Source organism: Vanacampus margaritifer, chromosome 1 (assembly GCF_051991255.1).
Source record: "Vanacampus margaritifer isolate UIUO_Vmar chromosome 1, RoL_Vmar_1.0, whole genome shotgun sequence".
In the NCBI taxonomy this organism is placed as follows: domain Eukaryota; kingdom Metazoa; phylum Chordata; class Actinopteri; order Syngnathiformes; family Syngnathidae; genus Vanacampus; species Vanacampus margaritifer.
Window position 1 is genome coordinate 36117362 of NC_135432.1, and position 15925 is coordinate 36133286.

Sequence of the window (15925 nt, forward strand, 5' to 3'; positions counted from 1 at the left end):
CACGTTTTTTCACCGCCTCCCGTTGGTCCGCACCTTTTAAGAATGCACCAAGCCAACTCAAATAAAGATGCCAATGAGGCCTCATTACATGGAGCCCTTCTATTACATAGTAACTCAAGCCATAGGCAGGGCACATGGGTAGGACTTTCTCAGCAGATTATTTTGGGCTCGCTAGTGTGTCATTAGACCGCCGCTGCTCTGAATTTAGTCCCGCTGATTGCAGGGCAAAGACTGGGCTGGGCTGAGGTGGGCTCTGCTGCACCAATAAAGTCAAGGTCTTATGACAATAATGGTGAGGCTGTTTGATGTGTTCTGTGGTGAAAGGCCACCCATGTGCCATTTGTTTTGCACCCCTCCCTTTTGCCCAGACCGTACCCCAACCCTGCCTCTTTCCTGCCTCTTTCTGGGATGATTTTTCTGTCTCCTCCTCCAGCTCTTTGCAAACAGACCTAGGAGGTGTTTTCTTTATGGGACGGTGTGTCTTATCAAGGCTTTATCCGTGTGAAGGGCTCCCTATCTCTGCTCTGATCGTCTCACGTATGTTTGTGTGACGGGATTGTGGGCGCGTGCGCGTGCAACCCCTGCCCCCAGTAGCCCGCCCCTTCCTCTCTCTTTCTCTCCCCTAAATTCAGCAATCGCTTGGAGGGGGCGGGGCCAAGGCGCAGTGACTGTAATGCGATAGCAGCTGGGCTCAAATGCGATAGCAGCTCGGCTCAAAAGCGATGCGACTCTCTCTCTCTCTCCCACATTCACTCACACAACTGTTACGCACACTGGGCGCACGCTGGGGACCGAGCAGATCTCAGACTCTGCTGCTCGTAGAGACGCTCACGCATTCTGCTCCGTAACGCTCACATTCTGCTCCTCGCGCTTCACTCAAGTGTGACACTGCCGCGCGGACGTGCCCACTTCACGGGAGGCGACCCCCGTGTGCGTAAAGTCACGCGTGGACCAGAGAGACGCACCCCGGACACGGACTGCACTTCGCGGATCCTCTCTCTGACTCCTCGACGCCGGGAGTCAGCACCCCCCTCCTTTTTGGGGGGATGACTTTAAATTCACTTTGAATGTGGATGTGCTGTCCGTACATGGCATGAGGCAAATTAAAGACGTTTTTATTTGTTGTGTGACATGTAGTTGTCACGTTGCCCCATCGACGGTGACTGAAAGCGCGCCCTGGGATTATTGAACTCATTCCTGTTTAATCACGAAGGGATGTGGAGCACATTTTAGCTTCTACGAGTGAAAAGATTGAAAAATTGAAACCAGGTTATTGCATCTTCCAAGATGGATTTTGTGTGCTCGATGTTTGGATGGTTATTGGCACTGTGTCATGTGGTGCTGCAGGTCAGAGGAGAAGAAGGTGAGTTTTACTTATTTAGCACTTAACACTAGTCTGTGTGTAACATATAGGCCTGTCTTGTTATATATTCCAAAAGTTCCTTTATCCAAAGTTCCCACTATTTTATTTAACTTTAAGAAACTCCGAATTAGTAACCGCTCACTGGTGTCTAAAAAGCGTGAGTAACATTTGATCTAGTAGTTGTTTATAGGAATGCTAACTGGAGCCTAATCGGCACCACTATAATCTTCATCTGGAAGTAAAAGTCTGTGTCCTTCATTATCGCCTCCTGTTTCGGCTGGCTCACATGTCGGCCAGCCGGCAGCTCCATGCACGCGACGCCCGGCAACCATAAACGCACCTAAAGGCAGGATGAAAACAAACAGCGGAACATTTACTATCATCAAATATTATAAGTTCCCTTTTTTATTTACAAAAAGATACATGTTAAGTACTAGACATTGTTATTTTAACCCCCTTTGGAGTGTATTATTAGCGAGTACTTTCAGATCTCGGGTAGTCAAAAATTTATGGTATCCTAATTTAATTAATGATATCATCAAAATGTGTGCAGCTTGTAAACTTTGGAGATTTTCCATGATAAATGACTATTTAATCATTCTGGAAATGTGTGCAGCATTTAAATGTACATTTTCTTATAAATGATAACTTAATCATTACCGAAATGTACTCCCATAAAGGCCTAAACAGTGGATTTTTCTAATGAAGTAGCGAAAGGAAGTGTGTACTGTTTTTGTAAAGTGTATTTCTAGTTGTGTCATTTTATATACACACATTCATAATTTTATCAAAGTTTTATTGCGGTTAATCACCGGGAGATGTGGGAAGTATACTGTATGATCTCACTGATGGTGACGGTTGCCTTTATGACCTCTTCCTCTTTTTGGCTACTTGTTCCATCATGTGTCTCCGTGGCTGTTTGTAGGAGACTGGACATGTTGGTATGTAGGTGTGCGCGCGTGCGTGTGCTTGTGTGTGTTTCACTGGCTGCTTATGCACCGCTGATGCTAGACAGATGTGGACCTCTTGGCAGCCACGGCCCAAGAAGCTCCATCTCCTCCTTCTTGTGTCTCCCTGCCAAGAGGCTGCCTCAAGAGCCACATTACAGTCGGCGGCAGAGAAGGCAGGAAGGGAGCAGCCCGAAGGCCGAGCAGGCAGCCTCGGGGAGCCAGTTGAGAGGAGCATGCAGCAGTAATAGAGACAAGAGTTGTGTGTGGAGATGTGCGCCATTCATTCACCGAAGCATCATGTGAAGGAGGGAGGCGAGGCTCAGGGGGGGGGGAGGGTCTGTTCATGCCAGAGGGCAACATCAAAGCTGCTGGGTCGCCGAGTTAAAATGGACGGAGACAGAGCAGATCAAGGTTCAAGAAGTGAGAGTAGATTCACAGACAGTGGCTCCCTTGTGATTTGATGCGCTTCAGGGCCTCTTTAAAGAGACATTTTAGCAAGTGGCCTCCCTTAATATGAGCAAAAACATCCAGCAACAAGCCAGAGCTTGACTTCCCGCAACTGACGGACTGTCGTGACCATGACTGATGACCCTTGCAAAGCAGAAAAGTGCTTGGATGTGCCACTTCCATTTTCAAGCACTCGGGATGCAGAGAAACTTCCATTCCTCACTTGTGCTGTAATCACAATGCTTGACTCGCTGACATGTACATTAATTACCAGAACCACCAGGATTAATATTCCCTGCATTAAGACGCTCATTTGCATGTTTATTGAGTGGGCGGTTGTGCAGCGCCTCCACCTATGGTATCGTTTTCTCCCAGAGTTGGCTCTGCTCGTTTAATCATTTGTTTTTCAAATGCTGGCTTCAGGCTGCTTCTCATTTTTCCCTCCTTGTGTTTGGCTGTTTGTTGTTTGTCTTCCCCCGAGCCGCCCTTCGAATCTCTAAATCTGCTTCGGTCTCAGAGGTATCAGCTGTGAAAACAAGGTCACGTCTCCGCGTTACTTGGCCAAACGGCCCGTTCAATTTGAGTCAGGTATGCATGCATGCAAACAGCCTCCATAAATAGACCGGAGCTGGGCCTTTCACATGGCTTTATTTTAATGGCCTGGGGGGGGGACAGGCTTAGTAGATGAGAGCACCAAGTTTGGCCGAGCGTATAGGATTTATCGTTACTCAAAAGTGGGGTTAAAGCGTTAACGTTGCGAGTGTGGGAGCCTGTGAAAAGATAAAGCATTCAAAACTGGGGTGGCAACAAATCACTAGAGTCACGCAGCAAAATATGAATTCTTCATGCTTCTCCCCTGCTGATGTTGACTCGCCGAAGTGCATCTCTGGGGAAGTGCCTCACTGTTGTCATTTGGACACCATTAGGAAAGAGAGCGGCAGGGAGTCAAAGAGACATGATACTGCAGTCAGGTAGTGTTTAGGATTAGGTCCCCGCAATTAACCCCCCCCCCCCGTCCCCCAACCATCTGTTTACCCGATTGATCCATTGAACCATCGATCACAATGGGCAGCACTGTGCATTTAGCTGATTAGCATGGGGCACTTATCCTGTTAGGGAGGGAAGAGCAGAGAGGAAGAAGAATGGAAGTAAAAAAAAAAAAAAAGAGAGTGGGGGGTTGTTATTATCTCTTCCTAATGTGGCTTTTGTTAAGCGAACAAAATCCAGTTAAAGATTTCAAACTGAGGAACAAAAAGCTATTCGACAATCAATTCTGTTGGATGACCAGCAGCACTAAAGTGTCGATGATGTGTAAACTCATGACTGAATCCAGTTCAGTGCAACGGCGAGTGGACCTCTCTTCTTCGTCACTCCTCCTCATCCTCTCCCAGTCCAGAATGCTGAGATTAAAGCTCAGCTCTGGACTGAGTGGATGAGCGCAGCTCATTCGGCCCGCTCATTCCCTCACTCTGGGTGATAGCACTTTTTAATTAGGTGGTGGTGGTGTGTGTGTGTGTGTGGGGGGGGGGGGGGGGGGTTACTGTGAATGATGGAGGGATTTATCAGCCTCCCTTCACATTCGCTGCTTATCCCAGAGCGTTACACCACCCTTTCCAGATAAGGCAGCTAATAGAAATGAGCGCTATATGCAGACATGCACATTTTCTCCGATAATGAAGATAAGGTGGTGGCTCCTTTGTGTAGAGATGTCTGGATCTGTCTGGATGTGGGCGCACACACACACAAACACACACACAGAACACTTCATAAATGTTCAATACCACTTTTTTTTAAACAGATATAATACTCGAACTTCAGTAATCAGCGATACTGATGCCAAGTGCCGATACCATTAGTAGGCTTCATATGATACATAACATTTCCCCAAAAACAATGACAGATAATGAAAAAAAAGACATAAATCTCCCAACTATAGCAAATTTCCTTAAAATTGAATGAAATTAATGCTAATTATATTTGTTTCAATTTGCTCATAAAATTCAATTTGCATAGAGCACACAATAAAATTAATGCAAAAAAAATAATCCATAAATAACATGAAACATAGAATCTAGTGGCCAAGAAAAAAAGTCCTAATCAAAATATGTGTTTGTACAACTTTTTAAGGAATAGAGTGAAGTGCAACAAATTCAATTCAATACAATAGGGCTTCAAGTAATTAAGTAATATCTACCATGTTAAGAATTCCTCTTAAAACCCAAAGGGAAACAAAAAAGCCACATTATAAATATAATGTAGTGTATATAAGAGCTATAATTAGCGCCTGCAGGCCCATAAAGGCACCATTCTATTTTTAACACCGCAGCTTGAAGATGTTAACGAGGCAATTAAGCCCTTGGCAAACGTAAAAGAGGCAATTAAACACGATGAAGTTATGTAAGCTACAAACATATATGAACCCCAGATATAGGTGATATTGCTCACAACAAGAATACTTACTTATTTTCAGTTACACACACCGAAATGCCGGAAGAAATTAAATGAACAAGTGTTACCTCATAAGGTGGCACACAGGAAACGAACGAGACTGAACAAAACGTATGTTCCCCCCAGTCTTTCTGACAGTTCCTGGCCGGAAAATGTCCACAAGCGCGGTGGGCCGATACCAGTATCGATATCCGCCACGAGTACCGATACTATGAAATGTGCCTGGTATTGGCCTGATACCGATACCTGGTATCGGTACTCGCCCATCCCTAAATTAAATGTATGCGTGTAGAAAGTTTGGTGCATATGAATTCATGCAAATGAGACACAGCCACCCTTGTGCACTGTAAACAGGGAAGGCCACTTAATTGAGGACAGACCCGTGCTCAACATTTGCCAAATCACGTTCATGGTATTATGAGACAAGTCCAGGAAATGACTGAGAGTCTTTGTAATGCCCACAAGTGACATAACTAAACAGAAATGTAATTTAGTAACTAATGAAGATGATTTGCACACAAACACACGATGACTTCTCGCGTGTGACTTGGTTGGCAGCATTTCTTCACTCTTCTCATTGTTTTTTCTCTTTTATAATCCTAAATTGCTTCCTTTCATCTTCTCCCTACCTTCTGATCAATCTCCCTGCGTTTTTTTGCCTCAATCCATCTTTTATCTGTAGTGCAGTCTCCCTTCCTGCCTCCTTCCCTGTGGCTTAAATAGGCAGCCAAGGAAGAAAGTGTCAATGTTGCAAAAGGCTCCCGGCATGGCTTAACACACACATACTGAAAATCGGGCCGCAATTGGAGCATTTTGCGTCCTGTGCTATCAAAGTCAGTAAAGGCCTGACAGATGTGACAGATGTGTCTAAAAACGATGCTGAGTGATTGTCCTGAGGTGTGAGGTGTGCTAAGAGTGATATTTTGATCAAGCTGTTCGTTATTTCTGTTCACAAATCCTGATGTGTGTTGGTAACACCAAGCCACAGACTCCGCGTTTGCAACCTGACACTTTTAGAGGAGCAACTTGTTGTGTTGAGTGTTTGTATAACGTGTCTCATCATTCATTCATCACAATGTAAATAACAAGGAGAAGATCTTGCAACCACAAGGTAGTTACAAGAAAAGCTAACAGGTGCAGATTATTCTCCTACTTTTTCTTCTTTTTTCTATTTTTCGACTGTCTGGATGCCCTGTGGCACTACGCTGTACAGCACATGCCAAGCATGTCGATATTTTCCTCACCACATTTGGGGTCTCTCACATTTTAAACATAATTTAATATGTTAAAAATCAGCAATTGTGTAGCCCGCCGTAATCTATGGAGAGCTCCTGCACATCTTTAAATTAGGGCTGGGTTTTAAAAAAAAATCGATATCGAATCGATTTCCCTTTTTGAGCCTGATATCAATTCATAAAACTTGAATCGATTACTTTAATATCTCTTTTTTCCCATAAATTCATAAGAAAATATAGCCATTAAAAAAAAATCTTACTTTTTTTCATGAAATTTACTGTTCACATAAATTTAAAAGTATTTTCTTACATTTATGAAAGATCTGACTTATTGCACATTAAGACAGTTCAGAATCTTTTTAATTTATATTTACAATTATTGATTTAGAATGATGAAAATATTTTCATATCTTCCTTGCTTATGCCAATGTTGGTCATAACACGTGTTACTTTCATTAGTAAACTAAATCATTTGACCAGTTACTGCTTCCGCAAAATTCAATTTTGGATTTAATGTTTGTGGAGTTTTCACCATGTCCTTGATATTTTAAAGTGGAAGTCGACCTTAAACATTTCTTGACAATTATATGTTATATGTGACCTCACTAGTCTAAACATGGCATTCCGATTGATATTACATTTTTGGAATATGAGTCATGAAGCAAAATCCAGACTTTTTTTTAATCAATCTCAGGGGGTGGTCATTTTGCCACTTGCTGTCGACTGAAGATGACATCACAGTTGCTCAGGGCTCAGGCAACAACCAATCACATCTCACCTGTTTTGTGAAGCGGATTGAATTGAAGTGAATCGAATCGGGAAAAAATCGTAATCAAATCGAACTGAACTCTTGTAAATCAAAATCGAATCGATTGATGAAATTAGACTCGATACCCAGCCCTAGTTTAAATGAGTGTTTGCACATGGGTACGTGCATTTCTGTGTTCATCTTTCAACCTTCCAATCATCGGCGACTGAGAGCTACTTGCTGGGCAGCTTTCCCAAAAGGCTTCTGTGCCAGGAAGACGTGCACAATAGTACACGTGGGCGTCTCTCCTCAAAGGAAGTCATTGCAGCGCTTTCAAATGTCAAAGAATCTTAAGTGTGCCTTTTAAGCACAATAGGAGGTGGAAATGTCAAAGCTTGAAGGGTCTATTACACTTCAAGCCTGTGGCGCACCTTTTTTCACTTCCTTTATTGTTGTTTTCACCATTTAAAAAAGAAACATGCAAGAATATCAACCCATTTATGTCAAGAAGAGCCACAGTTCGCTAATTGTCAACAAAGAATATAGAGATTAGTTTCTCTTGTTTAGCCAATACATGCCAGTCAAAGTATTGTTTTACATTCGAGACCACACCATTTGCATATCAAATGTTTAGAACCTTAGAAGCTATACAAAGGTATACAGTAAGCCAGACCTACAGCCATGTTGTCATGGAGAAGGCCTAGCTCAGCCTGGCTCCATTCAAAACTAATAAAGTCTGCAAATCTATGGCAAGGCAAAAGTAATAAAAGATGCATTGTACACAAGATTCCTTGGGCTGTGCGCACACGTGGAATAACTCTATACATGTTTCTTTTGTACTGTATGTGTGTTGATGTGTTTTGGGGAGATAAGACAGCAAAAGAGCTGCGTCCTGCGTGTGGCTGAGAAGAGAAAAGCCAGCTTTGTTGTTAGTTTCTCATTACAGAGTTGGGGTGACCACCCACCCAAGAGCCCCGCTAGACAGGCCGTCTGCGTGTCACTTCCTGCCTAAGCCTACCGAGTGATGCCATTGGCAGGCTATTGTTCCTGGGAGAGCGTGATAGGATCGGAGAATGTGTTCTAATGTTTGCAGATTGGCTTGCTGGCGCAACAATTAGAGTTGGAGAACGCTCCCCAAGGGGGAACGGGGCGATAAGAGCCTGGGTGTGGAAAGGGCTGAGTGAGTGTGTGTATGTGTGTGAGAGAGAGAACAGCAAATGTGTGTGATGATGTCGTATTGTTTTATTAGAGGATCCACAGTGGTGAAGTTTTTCCAATTTCCTCCAAACTGACGGCCTAAATTGCTTTCTTTGTTTTACTGTTCATCTGTTGCACTACATCTTTATAGAGAAGAAACAAGATGATGAGTATAGCGTTTATAATCCCTTCACGCAAAGGACACAGAGAAATTGCTCTCCTATACTGTAATAGTATCTTCCTAATCAACGGTTTGTAATAATCCATAGTGTGTCACCGCGCCACAGGGTGGCGCCTCCTTGTTTTTGTGGTGCCAATGCAGCATTTTTTCGTTTTGGCCATCAATGTATTTGACGACGTGGACATGTACGCTCATCATGACGCGTTGTAGCGCCATTTTTAATGAAGTAGGCCTGTACCTGGACCTATGGAGGACCAAAACTGCCAAAATTAAAAATACATAAATGACTAAATAAATAAATAAAGTGAACAACCAATTCAGGGTGTACTCCGCCTACTGCCCGAAGCCAGCTGGGATAGGCTACAGCGCGAAAATTAAATCCCAAAAAATACATATATACCTGGCGATTCGATTCGTATCACGATTCATAGGTCACGATTCGATTCGTTAACGATTAATCCCGATAGGAATCTATAAATCGATTGCGATTTTTTTTAACTCAAATTTAGAAAATACTAATCAGTAAACTTGTACATATACACTGTAAGATTTGTATGAAAATGTATTTATTTATCTGCAAATGCAGGCTTATAAATGATCCACTGCATTTAACAAACAGGTTGCAGTCTGTTTCATCTCTGAACAGCACTGAAATAAAATATTAAGGCTTAATGTTCCATTAATATAATATTCTTCCATGCTTAATGTGTGAATCCTAACCCTAAGTAAGACGTTTTGTTGAATATTCCCATAAAAAATTGATGTTTAAAAATCGATTCGGCAGCATATGGAATCTATTTGAGAATTGCGCGCTGTAATATTGCAATATATTGCCGAATCCATTTTTTTAACACCCCTAATATATATATATATATATACATACATACATACATAAATAAATACATTTGTATTTAATTTTTTTATTATATTTTTTATAGTCATTTTTATTTTAACTTTTAGTAATTTATTTATTCATTTATTTATTTAGAATTTTGGCCCTTTTAGTCCATACTGCCAGGACGAAATGTTGTTAAAATGAGGGGGCATTCCTAAGTGTGTCTTGGGTTGGACTCCGCCGTTGCAAACTGCCTTTCAACATGCCACTTGAGTTGCTCGACAAGTCGAGGTGACAGTGGAAAAGATAGTCGTCTATTGCTGGAGCTCTCCAATGCAAGCCAGCGAGACTTCCTTGTTCGCCGAGCTGCTCACCAATGAAAGGTAGTTTGCAACAGCAGAGTCCAGCCCAAGACATGCTTAGGACTGCCCCCCCATTTGAATAACATTTTGTCCTGAAAATAAATAAATTATATTATATATAATATTGAATAAATAAATAAATGACTAAAAATGACAATAAAAACTTATATAAAAAATATCATTCAAAAATTAAATACAAATGTATATATATATATATATATATATATATATATATATATATATATATATATATATATATATATAGTTGTTTTTATTTCTTTTTAGATTTATTTTTGGGGATTTAATTTTCGAGTTATATTTTTTTTATATCCATTTCAATTTTCACTTTACGTCCATCCATCTATCCATTTTCTTAACCGCTTGTCCTCACATTTGTTGTTTTTATTTCCATTTATATTTATTTTTTGGATTTAATTTTCAAATTATATATATATTTTTTATCCGTTTTTCTTTTCACTTATAATCATTTATTTATTCTGAATTTTGGCAGTTTTGGTCCTCCATAGTGGACTTCCAGTTCCTTAATTTTTGCTATCCAGCTGCTCGGTCCATGGTTGATCAGCCACCGCACGTTATACAAGTTACGATTGTTTGGAATCCGTTTTTCAATGTTGCCACTGTGTCTTCTTTTGGCAGCGAGCGAGTGTCGGGGTATCTTTGATGCCAGCGAGGCCGGTTACATCACTTCCCCCGGATACCCCCTGGAGTACCCGCCTCACCAGAGCTGCCAGTGGGTCATCACGGCGCCGGAGCCTTCGCAGCGCATTGTCCTCAACTTCAACCCGCACTTTGAGATCGAGAGGCTGGATTGCAAGTAAGACAGGGAGGCTGGCGAGCATGTTTACACTTTATTTTTTCACATATTGTAATTTGCTGTCAGCGGGTCTGGATGGTTTGATCCCAACATTCTGGTCAGTAGCAAAGGCAACTTTAATTGTACTTACAAGCTCTGTGTAAGATGCAGGCCATTAAGTGGACTGTGGTTTTGTTATTGAGAGAATTGCGCACAAACAGCATTGCGCGCCTTTAAGGGGGTGGATGCGGCCCAAGCTCAACCGCAAACATCTTGGCCTCTTCAGCGTTTCTCCGGGGGCAATTACCGGCTAGAGTTCTTTGCTCGGGGGCACATCAGCTGTTCATAACCGCCTTAGTTCAGTGGTTGGAACAGATGAGGAATGCGGGTCACAATAGTAAAGGCTGAATGGAAGGAATTATTTTAAATCTAGACAAAACCGATGGAAGAAATGATTAAAGTTTACTGGGGGGTGTCAGAGAGAAGGCAAGCAGGGGAGGGAAGGACAAGAAGCAGAGAATAAAGTCCAGCTGTTTGGATGGGATTCAGTCAAATAATACAAATCATCTGTTTGTTCCTGGATGAGAGCAAAAACACTTCTCCTCAGTTTAATCTGCTTTCAAAACTTCAATATTGCAAAGTCACTTTTAAGTAGTGCTGTCAAAGTTAAAGCGTTAATTGATTAATTAATCAAAAAATTATCGCATTAATCAATTAATCGCACTATTAATTTTGACCATAGATTATCCATTAGCGTGACCGTGGATGGCTACGTTTGTGTTTTAGCAATAAACAAAATTTACGTGCATTAAAGTAAAGCATTTAATAAATGTTTGCGTATCACATTTAGAATATTTGTTCATGTCAAAATATTGGGGTCATTTTTTTCCATTTTAAATTATGCAAGTCGTTAACTGATTAGAAAAAGAGGAGGATGAGCGTATGCAGTGAATCAATTTTTTTTGAAGATGTCCTCATAACATTAAATGTCAAAAGAATGAACACATAGCTATGTGGTGCTCTTCAAATTTGGCGTGGGGAAAATGTTGATAAAAAAGCCTTTTTTATTAAGCGAATAATCTGGATTAATCAAAATTCTAAAATGTGATTAATCTGATAAAGAAAATTTATCGTTTGACAGCTCTACTTTTCAGTCAAAACAATACACAAGATGTAGCAAGTTAGCAGTTTTTGGAACCTTTTATTTTGTTAAACCACAGAAGCAAATGCAAACTTCTTTTTTTTTTTGCCTATTTGAAAAATATGCTGCTGCACATTAATGTAAATTGAAAGTTAAGTGTGTGCCATCTCAAATTTTCTTTCCTTGAAAAATTTAATTGCAAATAAAAAACATTTTAAAGCTGCATTGTGCAGTTCAAAAAGGTAATATTAAAGATTTTTCTACATCATGCATGCTCCACCAATGCCTAAATGAGTACAAAGAGTCCTGACTTTTTTACTCCGACTGCGCCTATTATCTTATCTTGGAGTTTTAGGGGCGAAAATACGACACGGAGGCTGCAGTTACGGTTTAGGCCAAAGGTGGCAGTCACAAGTAAAAAGAAAAAAGAAAAAAAAAAGTGACAAACTCCACAAGGCTCCTTTAAATTTAGATTGTGATCACCCAATATTTTGATCAAATAAAACAAGTAAAAAGAAAAAAGAAAAAAAAAAGTGACAAACTCCACAAGGCTCCTTGAAATTTAGATTGTGATCACCCAATATTTTGATCAAATAAAACATTGTAGTTAATTAAAGACTTTTCAGCATCACGGATGGTAATGTCAGGTTTTCCTCTCCCTCTATATGATTTTTTTTTTTTACCAGTTACAGTTGTGTATAGACATATCGTTCACCCTGCGCCTCAATATCATAAACAGACACAATTGAATGTCCTTTTCCACTCATTCCGCATTTCTCTGCAAACTGTAGCTAATAAACATCCACAAGCAGCCATGTCATACAGTTTTATGATGTCAGATTTTTTTTAGCCTCATGTTGTGAACCCAGGGGAAAAAGTAGCACAATGGATTTCCCGACCACAGCCCGGCACATTAGCGAAACTATTGTTGAGCAACTCAGTTAGATTTGAGTGTGAGAGAAGGCAAAGAGGACGATGAGAAACATAAAATGTTGCATCTTCACCACAAAATTTTATGGTGGGGGTGGTGGTGGTGAAGGTTCTATCCTGTACGCTTGCCTGAAGGGACGGAGGCCTTGGCCTCCCCTCTGACACACACCCACTCAGTCTCCCTTCTCTCTGGACGTGTTTGCATGCGAGCGTGGGTGGCGAACGGTGCGAGCCTGTGAGTAAGTCTGCAAGCATGTGATTTTAGTCAGAGTTGCTGCTCCCTCCATCCGTCGTTAGAGTTAACATATTATACCAGCATCTATTTTTATGAACAATAAAAATCTCTTCTTATGCTCTCTACCCTTTTGGTGTATGTACGCCCCCGCAAGCACCGTCATGGGTAGCTTCCTCTCTTTACCGGCGTGATTAGGCACAGCAGTGCCAGTGAGCAGAGGAGTAGATTTGTGCATATTTTTATGCTCTTCTTTGAGGTTAAGGGGGTGGGCAGCCGCTGGAGGGGTGCAGAAGCTAAAGGCTCCCCTGTCTCATTGGGGCCCCAAGAAATCTGTGTGACAGCTGGGATTACAGATAGCACCGAAGCTGTCATTTACCTAAAACGCGCACAGCTATGCAAGCTACACTTGAATTTGCTCGCAGTGAATGTACTTCCGAATGCATGCATAGGGTAACTAGATGGCCCGATTTAAGCAGCACTGTCTCCATTTTGAGCCTTGTGTCCTAAAGTCCCGGTGGATTGCGCAAACCCCATTGTTTTGTCGGGCTTTTACACAGGTCCCATCTTGGCGTCACGTTTTTTTGTTTGTTTGTTTCAGTCACACAGTTGTCATAGTGATTCATACAAGAAATCAATTCAAACAAATTGAACTGTTGAATTTCTTCCTATTCACATTCACATTCACACTTGCGTTCTCATTCTTATCCACATGTGGCATCTCATGTTTTTGTCATACTGGAACTAGAACCTCTTCCTGCTTTCGTGTCTAAGAATCATGGGAAATGTAGTAGGAGTGTACCGTCTCGTCGACCGGCCGATTTATCGGGCCTGATTTCCTTAAATGTGGGGGATTGATGATTGGCCGATCTCATACAAATAAACCGATCTTTTCCACCGATCCCAACTCCCTCCTTAAAGGTCTGCAAAAGTCAGCCACTGTCCTCTTCTGGTGAAATGACTAACAGGTTTTTCATTTTTATTTGAGAGAACTACTTCATGTGCAGTTAAAACAACCCTTTTGTATTATTTCACAGATATTTTTCAATGTTTTCCAATAAAACTAGATTGGAACACCGAAAGTGTATGCTGCTTGTTGTGAAAAAAATTGGGATCAGCAAAAATTGGGATCGGTAGGTCAGACTTTTTAAAAGATCGGGGATCGGTGATCAGCTGGAAAATTGAGATCGGTTCACCCCTAAAATGTAGTGCTACTAGCCTGATGCTGCAGATACTTATTAGTGGTTTTTTTATTCAAATTGTCAAGAAATGCGAAATTAAAACTGAATGGAAATGCTAAAAATTCGAAAAAGGGCCCAAAATTCGCCAAAAAGTCATATATTAATGCAATTTTAGATGGAAAACAGCAAAGAGACGCTACGTTTTTGTTTAAGAATTACAAAAAAAAACTCATACAATGTCATCGCACAGCGCAGTCGCATCCTGTTCTTCTTCTTTCAAAGTACTTGTGTATCACATCTCTATAGTGTATACCGCCACCTACTGCTGCAGAGTCTCCTCAAATATTCGCAAAAGAAGAAGAGATGGAAACGGGCGCATGTTGCATGTTTGTTTTGCACATTTTTATTAAATTAACTTAAAAAATTCTAAACAATTGGATGGAAACCCAACTATTTACGAACTTACTTACGAATGAGAGCTGAGCCTTTCTGTTGGCGCATTTCCAATGTTACAATGTGGGGACGGGAGTTAAACGACACAGCCAGCTTCCAAAATCTGCTGAGACCGAGCAAAAAAGTGCTTTGTCTTGTTTAGCGCTGTTGAACTGTCAACCAAGGTAGCATTTAATAACACAACCACCACCAGATTGACTAACAATTTAATTTGTTTTAAGTAGTTCCTAGTGATAATTTATTCTATACTTGATTTTCAGTCAAATTGTAGTGTTCCGGTTTTTAATTTTGAAAATCTGGTCTCACTTTTCATGCACGCACTGCAAACTGCAAACACCGCAAAAGTGCTTGGTCAGCTGGCAAGAATCTCTCCAGCTAACATCCCCGCTGGCGAGTTTCCCTCAGCGGGTTCAAACTGTCGGCACTCGGCCTACCGAGCGCACCCGAGCTGCCACAATGCTGCAGCAATCAAATCTGCAGCCGTATCGAAGCGTTCCCTGTCTGAGGTGGCACTTTAATTCAGGATTTCATCTCACAGGGAGTCCGGCCGCATGCCAAAAAGCTCTTTCCTCCTAGCTGCCAGCCGATTGATGTGAACTAAATGTAATAAAGGCTAGATGAAATATCAGGCCCATACCTCTAATGCAATCTGCCATCGTCGCGCCCCAAGATGCACCAGGAGCAGCCGAGGGCTGCTTCTTGCAGGCTCCGCCTCCCACTTGTTCCTTTTCTTGAGCTGCCTCTCCTCGCATTGCTGCCTCCTCTTTCTCCCCCGCCAGAGGGGGGTGGGGGTGGGGTTATTTTTTCTCACCTGAATAAAACATGGGAGCTTCCGGAATCACAACACACACACACAAAACTGTATTTATTCCCTTTCTTCCGCCTTTTGTGGAATTAAATTGGCCAATTTGCTGCTACATTTAGCCTGAGGTGTAAACAGTTGATGATGGATGTTAACCGTGTGTGTGTGTGCGTGCGTGCGTGCGTGCGTGCGTGTGCACGCATGATTTCACCTTCCCGGTGGATCAATGTCTGTATTCTGCTTGTAATGGGCAGTCAATAGATGATAGCTAACGGATGGATGTAACAACGCCAGGAAAAATACAATGAGGGGGACAAGTGTCTTGACACACACAGGAGAGACACATGAGTCACCAAAGAGACTTGTTGTGGAATATCAATATCAGACTGGTGTTAAAGACAGGGTTACGGTACCTGTTGTCTACGATGTTGACGTTTCCTGACTGAGACAATCAAAGATATAATCAATTAATTGCAGCAGATTTGCTGATAGTCCACACCATAGCTTCATTTTCCCACTCTAAGTTTAGAGTCAAAACTTCCTGACCTAAGTTGTGATGTCTCCATCCGTAATGGCCGAGGTGATGGTGAGCTGAGACGTGAGGAC

The 15925-nt window shown here is 41.7% G+C and overlaps 1 protein-coding gene across 3 annotated transcripts in view; it reads left to right on the forward strand.

Annotated features, from left to right (window-relative positions):
- Positions 1–712: 712 nt before the first annotated feature.
- nrp2a (neuropilin 2a) overlaps positions 713–15925 on the forward strand; it is a 69541-nt gene continuing 54328 nt past the window's right edge. For all 3 annotated transcript variants that reach the window (XM_077551537.1, XM_077551543.1, XM_077551547.1), the window contains exons 1-2: positions 713–1363; positions 10424–10601. In XM_077551537.1, the coding sequence (XP_077407663.1) occupies positions 1288–1363; positions 10424–10601 (254 nt within the window). In that variant the 5' untranslated portion in view covers positions 713–1287. The remainder of the gene's footprint in view (positions 1364–10423; positions 10602–15925) is intronic.